The sequence below is a fragment of the Elgaria multicarinata genome, chromosome 1 (assembly GCF_023053635.1).
Source record: "Elgaria multicarinata webbii isolate HBS135686 ecotype San Diego chromosome 1, rElgMul1.1.pri, whole genome shotgun sequence".
Taxonomy (NCBI): domain Eukaryota; kingdom Metazoa; phylum Chordata; class Lepidosauria; order Squamata; family Anguidae; genus Elgaria; species Elgaria multicarinata.
Window position 1 is genome coordinate 74,928,383 of NC_086171.1, and position 13,626 is coordinate 74,942,008.

At 40.5% G+C, this 13,626-nt stretch overlaps 1 protein-coding gene across 11 annotated transcripts in view; it reads right to left on the reverse strand.

Moving 5' to 3' along the window:
- Positions 1 to 12,907, reverse strand: part of IKZF1 (IKAROS family zinc finger 1) — a 97,700-nt gene extending 84,793 nt beyond the window's left edge. For 9 of the 11 annotated variants that reach the window (XM_063130485.1, XM_063130475.1, XM_063130465.1 and 6 more), the window contains exon 1: positions 12,747 to 12,907. In XM_063130485.1, the coding sequence (XP_062986555.1) occupies positions 12,747 to 12,894 (148 nt within the window). In that variant the 5' untranslated portion in view covers positions 12,895 to 12,907. Of the gene's footprint in view, positions 1 to 12,477; positions 12,696 to 12,746 lie in introns of those variants that run through there. The other 2 variants (XM_063130430.1, XM_063130439.1) reach the window with 2 other exon arrangements.
- Between the last annotated feature and the right edge of the window lie 719 nt (positions 12,908 to 13,626).

Consider the following 13,626-nt stretch of genomic DNA (forward strand, 5'->3'; position numbering starts at 1 on the left):
CTACACCAAGCAGAATATAACACTTTTAAAACAGTATGAAAACGGTATATGTAATGTGTCCTGGGTCTGAACAGTTGTCATAACCCTTATAAACCATAATAAGAAGTAGTGTAGATCCTGCCCTGGTGCCTTCCAGAGGTTTTGGACTACAACTCTAAGGATTTCTGACCATTGGCCATGTTGTCTGAGGCTGATGAAAATTGAAGTCCAAAACATCTAGAGGGCACCATTCTGGGGAAGAAGGGATTAGATGCCCGCTTGGTCTGATTCAGCAGAGACCTTCTTAGACCATAGCTAGACCAGGCCTATATTCCGGGATCGTCCTGGGATCATCCCTGTGCATCCAAATGACACACAGGGGATCCCGGGAGCAGGCAGGGATGACCCCTCCATTTGCCTGGGATAATCCTTAGGTCTAGCTAAGGCCTTATATACTTTCTTTTTAAAAATAGATGGAGATATATGCATACATGTGCACACACAGTTTTATTTATTTAGTTTACTTTTAGGCTAACCCAATAATGGGAATTCTTTGGACCAGAGTTTTCCCTGAACTGAACATGTCGTTTCTTCTGGACGGATATGGATGGAAATCCTTGTCCAAAATTGCAAACTGGTTTTAATTAAAAGTGTTCAATATCTCCAGCAGAAGCTGATAATTAACTTTATTACTGGAATTTAATAAAGTATACCTCTCAATCCCTATGAAAGATTCTACTTTAAAACCATTTTAATTCTATTTTTAATTTCCTCTCCAGCACACTACAAATAATAACTAACAAAAAAAAAGTCCATTCTAGAAACAGAAACTGAGAAACAGGCCAGGCGCTCTCTCATTTCCATTAAGTAAGTTTTTCCCCCCAAGGACTATCAAGATGTGTAAGAAACAAAGTTTATAATTAAGATCAATTCATTTCCTCCTGCTTTCTCTTAGCACATCTATATGGAACTTTTCTATAGAAAAAAGGGAGACACTTAGTCATTGTTTCTAGCTTAGTAAATTATAGGAATTGACTGTTATAGTGACAAATGACAACATTTAACATAAGGTACCTGCCTACCAGGTAAAGGTAGTTCTTTCCTCCTCCTTTTTGCATACTTAGCCCTGCATGCATGTTTTTATGCTGTTGTTTTATACTTTGAATGGTTTTAATTTTTGTGAACCACCCATAGAGCTTCGGCTATTAGACAGTATAGAAATGCAACAAATAAATAAATAAATAAATAAATAAAATAGCATCACAATGGTATGCACATTGCCTTGGAAGACAGTGCAATTGAATTCCCTGGGACTTACTTTCAAGGAAATATATGCAGGATTGGGCTGCAAATGTGAAGCACGTCTATCCTAGGTAAAAATAATAATATTTACTCTAAATTTTAAATAACAATTGTGAAAACAAATATTTACAGAAAACTTAACATAATTATCCATTCTTCTGTCATCTGTTGTCACTGCACTATGAATGCTAGCAAGACTATCTACTAGTTTATTTATTCAGAACACTTTCTTCTATTTAAAACAATTTATACCAACATATGTAATAACAGGAGGGATATATTTTTTTGTAAATAATTTTTAAAGCTCTCTGTTCGTTTTCACATACAAGTATTCAAAACAGCATTGGGGGAGAGAATCTTCCATTTTATTGCAAATATTACAGTATATATAAAAGCCCAATGTACAACCCCCGTCCTATGAATAGTTAGGTGCACCTAAGACCAATGAAATTAATAGGTTTAGGCATGCCTAACTGCATAAGATTGCAGCCCTCAGAGTCTTCTCAATATTCAACTTGTGGTTCAATTTATAAAGAAATTTGCTTCGCACAGCATGGACCAGTGATCAGCAAGGTTCCCTATTGTCAGAAGGATACTCTGGTCAGGGCAAGAATCCTCAGTCTGTTTGATTTGTTCAATTCCAAGATGTTTTAGGAACTATATTCAGTCATTCTGACATGACTTCCTAATTTCGCTCAGACTGTTCAAGGAATTTCAAATGAAAGGGGTGGTGGGGGGGGAGAAGAAGAGAGGAATCCATCAACTTGAAATTCTGGACGCATGTTTGCAACTCAGATAGGCAAAAGGATTCCTAAAATTACTTCAATCAACGTATCGCCCGCCTCTCATCTTGTTTCGGTTTGCTTACTTGAGTATCTGACAGCACTTCTGTGCCTGCTGACTCCCGTTTTAAATGAGTGACATCCCATTAATTTCAATGAGGTGGATTAAAATGATTAATGCAGTTGTCCCTGACCTGGTGTTACACAGACAGTCCTTTTTACTCTTTCAATTAGCCACTTTATTTCTTTTCCAGAGGAGAAAGGATGCACTACCGATAAGGGACAAGAACAGCCATATTCATTTTATTCTTTCCAGCCCAATACACACACACATATTGCTAGGTTTCTTAAACTTTTGCTTGCTGCAGCTGTTCATGTAGCAAGTAAATTCCTGTTTCACTTCAACTGTCCTATGCTTCTCTTTAGCAACCTTCCCCAACCTGTTAGCCTCCAGATGTTTTGGGGCATCATCAGACAAGCGTTTCATTGCATGCTCATTGTTGGGTGCTCACAGATTTTCATGGGCCCTCTCATGACATTGTCTGTGTCCCGCATGTCTCCCACCCCTTCTAGCCTTATTCGTGCCACAAAAAACACCCCAATAAGTCCGACTTATTTTTTGAGATGGAAGTTGCCGCTATTTCCTACTGTGTGCAGGAGAAGCAGTGGGATCAAAATGGGCCACTGAATGGGCCACACGCATGTTCTTTACTTCCTCTTTTGAGAGAGGAAGTAATGAGGGACAAACACGTGGGTGAAGAAACAACGGTAAGGAAACATGATTTCCCACAGTGTGATGACGTTCATAGACTACAACTCCAAGCCTTCCTGACCATTGACCATTCCAGCTAGAACTGATGGGAGTTCAATTCCAAAGCATCTGGAGAGCATTAGGTTGGTTTATAACAATGCCGATGGCAAAGTATATAAATTGTATGTATTCATCTACTTATTAGATTGGAATATGCCCAACTGGCAAATGCCCTTGGGGCAGCTTACAATCATAAAACCAAACCACGACAACAAAATACCACCAATAAAAATACAACAATAAGAGTCTGAAAATAATGTATTAAACATTAAAAACATTTAAAAATATTAAAAACATTGAGGAGCCATCAATAAAACTAATAATCAAGCAACAGATTAAAGATTAAATGTCTGCTTAAAGAAGAAGGTCTTAACTTTGGTGTCTAAATGTATATAATGAATGAATAGCTTTTGTTTTTTAGATCAAAATGAACTTCAAGCCAAACAGCTGATCCTTCAAAGATACTATGTGAGGGGTCAGCAATATGATGCCCATGGGCACCAATGCATCCCAGATACATTTCTTGGTGTCTGCCAAGTATAAGGGGTGGTGATGCAGAGTGAACGAGAAAAGGTGATGGGGCAATGTGTTTTCTGATGGAGACAGGGGGAGAGAACCAGTTTGCCTTCTGGGAAAATTTCTGTTGGTACTGAAACTGTGAGTTCAAATGAGTTGTTTATTGTGTTGGGGCTCAGCCACCCATCTCTGACGTGTACTCAGTCTTTTGGGTAGGTTACTTGTCCTTTGTGAGTAGCCACAACTCCTATGGCAACTATTTTGTGGTGGTATCCAGGACAATTTCTCAAATTGCCAAATATGTCCACAAGCCCAACAAGGTTGTCTACCCATGTGCCATATCCATTACTTCCTGACAGAAATGCTTAAATGACTCAGATTAAAGATACATTTAGCAGGTTCATCACTGACACCAGCTGCGTATGGAGCTACTCGCCTGTGTTAATTAAGAATCTGCTCCAGGCAACCTGCAAATTCCACAGTCAGGACCATAAATATATTGCCTGTTTATGGATTTGGATTTTTTTCATGTAATGAGGGACAAGACAGCTTACTTTGTTTTATGAATAACTTAAAAACAAACAACCCTGGATTCCTTTTCCCATCTAGTCCATTGTTGGTGCCACAAATGCCTAATGTAAGAATGTTGTAGACAGGAAGTCTAGTAAAAATTAGTATGGGTGATTAACTTTTGTAGACTCCTTTGCAATTCTGCTTATATCCATGATTCCCAAATAGTCAGTCAGGACCAAAATATGCGTTATGGGAGCCATATATCTCTGGACCAATATTTCAGGTGTTGAGAGCAAAAAAGGATGAGAAAACTATAAGATTGAAAGATTGTTCTAGTAAAACACCAGGGGCTGATCTACACCAAGCAGGATATAACACTTTAAAAACGGTATGAAGATGGTATTTGTAATGTGTCCTGGGCCTGAACAGTTGTCATAACCATTATAAACCATTATAAGCAGTAGTGTAGATCCTGCCCAGAGAACAGGTGCCACATATACTCCGAAGAACTTCATTTTTATTTGCCTGTAGGTTGCCATTTGCTTGGGTCACTGGGAAACAGGATCCTGAACAAGATAAGCCTTTAGTCTGATCCAGCATGGCTCATTCTTACGCATTTGTAAACAGCCATTCAGCTGGTCATCTGTGGTAAGAATTTCTTCTGGGTGACTAAACAGGAAATATTGGGCAGTATCCAATTTGACACTAGCACTACACAAATTATGTTGCACATCTGGCACAATGCCAATAGCATTTGCTGGTGTGACAGGTTTCCTGCTATTGGTGCTGCTGTTATTTGTGTTAATGCTAGTGTCAAATTGGATGTTGACTTTTTATATGTATTTATTTATCCATTTGTTTCCATTTATATCCTGTACTTATGACTATGGCAATCACGCTGACTAATAACCTTTGGGGGCTTCTTTGAAAGGCTGCTCTACAGACAACGATAAGCTCTTTTGAAGGGCAACCTCTGGAAACTGCCACTGGTTCCACTAATGGAGCTGTTGCAGAGCAGCCACTGCAACCTGGCTCCAGCCCACCATACTGACCACGTGGCCTGATTGTTATGGCATTGGTACGAAGAAGAGAGTAAAGGTGAGATGGTTGCCCCTACCCCTTGTAGGCCAGCCCCCTTGATTTATCTTTAGCTGAGCCCAAAATAACCTTGTCTGGTCAGCAGCACCCATCCAAATGAAGAGGGTTGACCATTTTCATATTGGCCTAAATTAGGCAAAACTGAGCTACAATCAGTGCTGTGTGAAAACGCTGCAGAAATATCACAGTTTCCCTGAAGCATGTCATGCAGGCGAGTTTAAATGCTATTTTGCACACACATAGTTTAAATAGCCGGGCCAAGCAACCCACAGAAGGACTTGCTTTGTGTAATCAGTTTTGCCCTTCGCCACTAAACTGACATACAATTAAAGAGGTTTTGCAAGTTCTCCTTTTAACCAGTGGACATTGTGGTGGTTTCTGCCCTTCTTTAGAGATCACCATGTTTGAGACAATCAATGCTGGAGCTTGGGAAAGGGTGGTTTTTTTTGGGGGGGGGGCTAGATCATAAAGTTTTGCTTTGGGACAGATGGCAACAAAGGCTGAGTATTCTCCTCATGTTTCCTAGAGCACAATATGCACAGGATTATTGAAAAGCGTTTATAATACTCCAACTTTTAAAAGACTCCATAAATCAATAGGAATAAAACCTCCATACAATATGTAATAGACAAGAGATCTAAATACTTACAGCAATTTCTCAGGGAAATGATAAGAAACTTAATTCCACTTATTAACCATTCTTGCCCAATGGGGATCACTTTTAAATGGTCACTTATATTACTCCTGTTGTGAAAAACACCTAACATTTCTCTTCCCTCCTCCAACTTCCATGCCTTAAAAGAGGTCTTAGATTCCTGAAACGTTAGAAAGACGACAACAAAACTGTTTGCCAGCCCTAATTTTAAGAAAAATACTCTTGAGCATGTGCAGCTTTGCATTTCATTACACCATCATAACGCCATATCCACTTTAGGGATAAAATGGAGTTTGCTTCTGCACTTGCTGCTCTCTGGGTGGTCTTTGTGGCTGTCTCCTGCACTGCAGGGCCCTGGACTTTGGTTACTACCGACTCCGCCAAAGCTTCTGTTGCTTTCTTAGGCCTTAGCTAGACCTAAGGTTTATCCCGGGATCGTCCCGGGGTCGTCCCTGCCTGCTCCCGGGATATCCTGTGTGTCATTTACTTGAACAGGGATGACCCTGGGACGATCCCGGGATAAACCTTAGGCCTAGCTAAGGCCTCAGTGGGGAGAAGGAGGCTTCAAAACCAATTGCCCATCCCTTTGGAGAATTGCTGGGAAGCCACATTGGGCTCCACACTCTACCATCTGCTGAACACCAAACAACAGACACTAGAGAAACAATCCACTGGCAAATTTCCCTACAGTAGCTCCACTGAACTTAAGAGGGCACTGGGCAAAATTCTGGGATTATGCCCAGAACTTCCACAGTGATTTGCTACAGATTATGGCTACAGGAAGTAGAAGAGGGGAAACGGAACCCTCTTGTCCACAACCCTTCTGTGGAATAATCAGATAGAAGCCTGAGTTTATCACAGGACAGAAGAAGCACATATTGTCCAACAGGGCACAACACACTATCAGTACCTGATATGCATGTCTAGTGTTATCCACAAACACCTTTAACTGGTGTCTCTGCATACAAACCAGTGTAATGCTACTTATTTTCAAGGGGAATCAGCCTGTAAATGGGAAGGTTAAAAAGTGGCTGCAAACTATATATGCTAACTTGACTCATTAAATAATAATAATGTTAAAACAACGTACAGCCTGGCAAGGCTTATACATTAAAATTTAGTTGAACTTCATCAGTATAAAACTATAAAAATGTATAAAATGTAAAGACAGGTATAAGAATATTTAAAGAAAAACACCAGTTATAACTTACTGGCTCAGCAAAACATAGGCATCCAGGTCTTTTCCTAGGATATAGGGAAACTATTTTGTAGAGTATGGTGCCCTCCAGATGTTTTGGACTACAATTCCCAGCATTCTTATCCATTGGCCATGCTGCCCAGTGCTCATAGGAGTCAAGTCCTTTTGGATTTCAACTTTCATCGGCCCCAGGCAGTGTGGTCAGGAATTCTGGGAGTTGAGGGCACCAGGTTGGGGAAGGCTGCTCTAAAGGGTAGGAAACTGAGTACACTTCTGTTTACGTTGCTATGTGGAACACAAACAGCTCACTTTCCCTTTGCTGACATTTTATTTATTCTGGAATTTGGAGGAGCTCAAAATAACATTTTAGCCTCACAACAACCCAATGAGAAGAGGTTTGCTTGATCAGATCACGCCGGTCCATCTAGTCCAGCATGGTTTTTCCAACACTGGGTTGGCACAAGCCTCTGAGAAGCACGTAAGGAGGCATGAAAGCAGCAGAGCTCCCCTGTTATATCCAGGCTCAGGCATCTGGCATCAGAAGTCTACTGCCTCCAAATATGGGGGTTCCTTTTAACTATTTTGGCAAATAACTGGTGAGGTTCGTGGCTGAACGGAGATTTGAATCTGGGTTTCCCCAATTCAAATCCACCACTTTTGCGCAAGCTCCTTCTTATGTCTGCATGCATGTCCTTGAGCCAGACACTCTCTTGCAACTTAAAATACCTCATAGGGTTGTTGTGATGCTAAAATGTTATTCTGAGCTCCTCCAATATCAGGAATAAATAAAATGCCAGAAAAGGGAAAGCAATCTTTTTATGTTCCACATAGCAACAGAAAAGGAAGAATACTGAATTTCCTACCCATTCGAGCACCCTTCCCCAACTTGGTGCCCTCCAACTCCCAGCATTCTTGACTATTGGCCACACTAGCTGGGGCTGATAGGAGTTGAAGTCCAAAACATCTTAAGGACTGCTCCCATTTCTAGCTGACAAAGTTGGCCATTCCTACTTTAGGGTATCGTTTAACATAAATATCTTACGTCCACCAAGATGCATCTGAGGATTTTGTTTCTCTGATAAATCTAAAAATAACCCCAAACTACTTTCAGACACTATTATGAACCTCGTTCTCCTGTCATAATGAATTTCAGATCAGTTGCTACTGGAGTGCAAACTGTTTCAGCTAAGCTAAAACATCATCATCGTCATCAACAACAACCACCAAAAAAGAACAAGCATTTTTAATAAAAAGGAGAGGAGCTTATGCAAGTTCTTATTATGATGCCCAGAAATGGCCTATAAAGCACATGTTGATACTCTGCAGCATCCCACAATCTTCAATGTGAGTGTCTTATAAGAGCTGGCACGTGAAAAATGTTCAGCACTGCCTTTGCCCTGCTACGATTTCATTCCTTACAATAAGAATTCAACGCCACAGTTCTAAACATGCTCCCTTTGAGCGCCGGGGGGGGGGGGGGAGGAATCCTTCTGATTTCAAAAGGAACTAACTACTAAGTAATCACACTTAGGAGTTTCAAGGCTTGTTTTGTTTTCTTCACGTTAAGGAACTCAACTACAAAACTTTATCTGTAGGTTTCCACACTGGCTCCTAAACATACTAATACAATTAAAGCTTGCATTGCACTAAAGATTTATTAGCGAGCACTCTGACAAACTTCTGCATAAAAATCAGAGAAAGCATTTTATGAGAACCACCAACAAATAAACCTGTACTACTTAGGATAAAATGGATATGTTCCAAAAGGTCATCCGGGTATGAATTTGCACTTCTAATACATCTTTAGTGCAAACTTTAATGCATTTCAGTTGGTAGATTAATCAATCAATCGGCATTTAAGATTTAAGGGCATACTTCCTTTCCTTTTCTGGCATGTTACAGTAACAAGGAATGAAAAAGAAACTATTAAAATAGTATTTCTTTCTAGCAATAAATGGTACCATTTATTTATTAAATCCTAATCTTTAGATACTTTATTTCAGAAAGGCACCTTATTGAGGTTTTGTTTATATGCAGCTTTATTTAAATATAATTGATTAGTTAAAGGAAGATTGTCATCAACTGAATATTATTTAGTTAGTTAATTGGTTGACAGTCCTAAAACGTTTTAACTGTGCCTGTGAAAGGTCAGCTATATTGGTACAATAACCATGGTATCAATGTGCCAGATAATTTGGTACACTGATATTTGTACCCACAAGTGGACAAATATGCCCTGCATATGTTTAAGTTGCTATTTTGCTCCAGTCTTGGGCAAAATTGCTTCAGCCCCATTAATGTGCATGGTACATTCCCAAAAAGAGCTGTAAGCATTACACCTCTTTCTAATCTACAGGGGTTTGCAACTAAATTAAAACCTTAACAATGTCAATTAAATCTCAAGATGTAAAGATTTAATTTGAAACATTTGGATTAGAATGTAGCTTTCAGTTTAAAATTAAAATAACCAGAGTTTCATTCATCACTACAAATTAATATTTTGTCCATTTTCAATACAAAATATTTGGTTTGGAGCTGGTTATATAACTAGAAGTTATTTCACTATCTGAAAAGAAGGTAAAAATATCTTCCAAGATGCCTAAACCTTCTTTTAATCACTTGTGCTAATGTGTATTATAGCTGTTAAAATAAAACTGTTTTTCCAAGATCTATTTCTATACATGTATAATATTCTTGCATACTAATTTGAAAGTGTAGGATTTAATCCTTGCAAATTGTTCTTATGCAGCCTGTGTTTAGCCTAGAATAAACATTTGTGCCTATTTTGATATAAAACAAATGCTTTTCTCTTTTCAACTGAGGTGCCTGATCTTAAATGTCTGATAAAAACTTTACAGCTCCTTCATACACCTTCTAAGTGAAATCAGAAAACTTGCTCATTCTGAAGCAAAGCATTCTGGGTCCAGGAACAGGAAAAAAATATTTCTTCCTCCTTATCAATTATATTTCTCTTATTTTTATTTAATTACTATATTATAAAATTATTATAAGGAGTAAAATGGGAAAAATACTTGCTTGACAAGAATTTCTGAGGAAATCTGATTAATTCAGTCACTTGAACCTGGCTTGAGTACTTTGCATACGGAATTATATTCCGTCCCAAAGAGAAAAACTGTATAATAGTGCATCTCAAAGTCTCAAACTGAGGGGTACAACTCATTTCTAGTACTTCCAGTCAATACTTCATGACCTTTTTGTGAGAGTTATTTTAAGCTAACCCACAATCTAACCCTATGTTTTCATCAGAAATAAATCCAATTAACTTCCAACTACATTTGCTCAGGGTTGCAGTCTTATATCCAGTTTATTTCAAGGAGGAGTTACACACCTGTGTAACTCTTAATTCGGGCTGTTTAACAGTTTGACTTTGGCGGAATTGTTCACTATTTTGAAAAAACACATCCCAGTGGTGCAGTGTTTCTAATCAATGTAGGAAATCCATTGATTTAAAATGGATATAATAGTTTCAATACCTTGATGGTGCAACCCATCCTGATGTGCTTTGTTCTTGATAGTAAGTCCCACTGAGTTCAATGTGTCATACTCCAAAGTAGGTGTGCATAGAACTGAATTCTACATTTGCCCAAAGGATAGACAGTTTATATACATTTTATATGCAGTTTATATACATATAACTGCATATAAAATTCTATCTATCGATCTATCTATCGATATCTAAGCAAATGATATATATTAAGAGTGTGCAAATCAAATGTTTCTGCTTCATGGACTGAGAGAAACATATAGATTTATAAACAGAAAGAATTTGGGATAATCAGAGGAATTTAGCACAGGATCTAATTTAAACCTTTTTATGTTTGGTGTGATCTTGTGCTTAAATTTTGGTTTACTAACAGAGTGATCCATTAGGTTTACTCAGAAATAACTCCAATGGCGTTCAATGAGGCTTACGCCATATTGCGTGAGTCTAGGATTGCAGCCTAAATGCATTTCTCTGTTGAACTGTTTTCGATAGTTAACCTTGGTTGCCTGTGGAAGAAACGCAGGTCATGCAGCTAATGACATATTACCAGCTATCTTGTTGACAAGTCCAGTGGATTTCCTCATTCTCCTTTTTCATTTCTATATGAAAACTAATCAGGAAAAATCTGCTGCCCTGTACTGCGTAGCACATAAGTTTTTTGGTACGCTAACACTACTTTTAAAAAATTACAACTGTTTACTATTATCAGTTTGAGTCAGTGCTTTATAGAATTTAAAAACACTCATTTCATAGCCCATGCCTGACCTTAAAAATGGCAGAGTCTACACCAATAAGCATTTACTTGTAAATGGATAATATATTACTATTAAGAAATAAAGTTTGAGCATACTCCAAACAACAGTAACAACACCCAACAACAATTTTTCCAATGACACTAGCCTTGGTCGAGTTTTCAAAGATATATTCAGAAACCTGGAAATTTAACTTTATTTCTTAAAATGCAATCACAAATATTTAAAATGCTATCTAGAAGATTAAAAGTGTGCATTCTTTCTTGGGTACACATTGGTCATGAACCCAAAGAAAGCTCACCCTTAAGTACCTGCTAGCTCCTGAAATAAAAACTTCCAAATCTAACTTCTTTTGCTTGTTCGTTTTCTGGTAACAGACATCTAACTTGATACTTTTGTTCTGGTGGGCTTTTTGTAAACCTTGGATTACCCCTCCCCTCCATTTACATAGGGAAAAACTCAAAGGCGAGTCAATAAGACTTACTTCTGATTTTTGCTGTAAAGAGCATATTTGGATTTCAGTTAATATGGCTTTCGGATATTATTCTGGGACACAGAAAGAAAGCAGCTTTTATTTAATGGTGGGATGAGCTTTCATAGATTCATACATCTGATAAGGTAGGCTCTTGCCTACAACAACACATGCCATGGCAAATTTGTTAGTCTTTAGGGTGCCAAAGGACTATTGCTCCAATGGCTAGCCTGGCTACCCTTTGGAAATTTAGGGTTTGGCTTGTTCCTCAGGATCAATTGCCACTTGGTCCCCTTCTTTGGATCTTTTACTAAAACCCCTGCCTCACAAAAAGGGCCAACCTTTTACACGTTCGTAAATTCATAAATCCATTTATCTCAGGCTCTTTCTTGTGTTTTTGTGTGTTTGCAGCCTAACTTTTTGAGGGGGAGGTTGAAACTCTTGTAATATATACATATTTTTCAGAAACTGTCTACCTTTCTGCCCATCCCCCTCCAGCTTTGAGTTAATTTGGAGTTGCTGGGTGTGTGTGTTTGTTTTGTTTTTTCGTTTATAGTTTTCCCTTTAGGTTTAAATTGCACACACAGAAGAATCCAGCCCTTTGCCCAAATTACTTCTTTCATACATTGAAACTTCGGGAAAGCAGTCGCCAACTCTCACCGCCTCCATTTACCAAATGACAACGGATCGATTTGCTATGAACAAAAATGCAAACTTAAACCCCCACCCCGCCCCCCAAAACCTCAGACAAACAAACTTAGCAAGCATCTCTTAAACTTTAAAAGCCAGCCCCGTCCCTTTCAAAGTTGCGAACTTCTCCCTTCTTCCAGAGTCGCCGAGGGTAAAACTCCCTCGAATCCGACCCGATCTTTGTGGCGAGAAACGAGTCAATACCTAACGGAGGACGTCTCTGGGCAGGAGGAGGAACTCCTTGCCACTTGCCGCCAGCAGACGCACTTCACGGCACGCGGCTCTCCGCCTTTCCCTCGCGCCTTACCCAAACTTTTCGTCTCCCCTCCAGAGGGGAAAAAAAGAAGTTTGCCGCGGCAGCCGGAGAGCCCAGCGCTCAAACAGGTGTGGAAGGAAAGCGCGCGGCGCCGGCCGTCGAAAGTGTCAGAGCGAGGCTGGATGTGCGCGCGCGCCGCGCCGCGGCAATACGGTACCTGCTCTGGCCGGAGCTGGATGCAGACAACTCGCCCAGATCTCTCCAGCTCCATGTGCCGCCGCCGCCGCCGCCCCTCGCCCCAGCAGAGGCAGCTCCGCTCTCAGTCCCTCCCCTCGCCACTCCACTTCCTCATTCCAGTGCAACATCTCTGCAGGCGGCCGGCGGCGGCGGCTCCAGCGGGCATCTCGCCCCTGCGCCCGGCTGCGCGCAGCTTTTTCATTTGTGGGCAGGAGGGAGAGCGAGCGCGGGGAGGCTCGTCGAGCCTGTCAGAGGATGACGGCAACACCCCCTTCGGCTGGCTCCAGCCCCTCCGAGGCAGGGCCCGGGCACACACCTGCGAAGGAGCTGCCCTCCTCCTCCTCCTCCTCGGGCACTGGAGGATGGAGAGCGTGCAGGGGCCTTTTCCCGGGGGCTCTTTATTAACAGCAACAATAACTACATTTTAATAGGGGAAAAAATCATGGAGGACGATAGGTCTAGCAACACCTAATAGTCAGGATGGAGCCTCCAGCTTCAGCTGCAGTATAACTTGACTAGGCAGTTGCCTGCACACCCTGCTTGTAATCATCCCAGAAGCCTCTGGTTTGGTCGCAGGTCCAAACATACTACTACATTAGATGGATCTCTGGTCTAACCTACTTTAAGAAAGTAAGAGCCACGCTGGATTAGACCAAAGCCACAGCTAGACCTAAGGTTAATCCTGGGATCATCCAGGGTTCGTCCCTGCCTGAGCACTGGATCCCCTGTGTGTCACCTAGATGAACAGGTTTGATCCCTGGACGATCCAGGGATAAACCTTAGGTCTAGCTATGGCCCAAGGGTCCATCTGGTCCAGCACTTTGTTCCTACAGTGGCCAACCAGCTGCCCCCAGGAAACT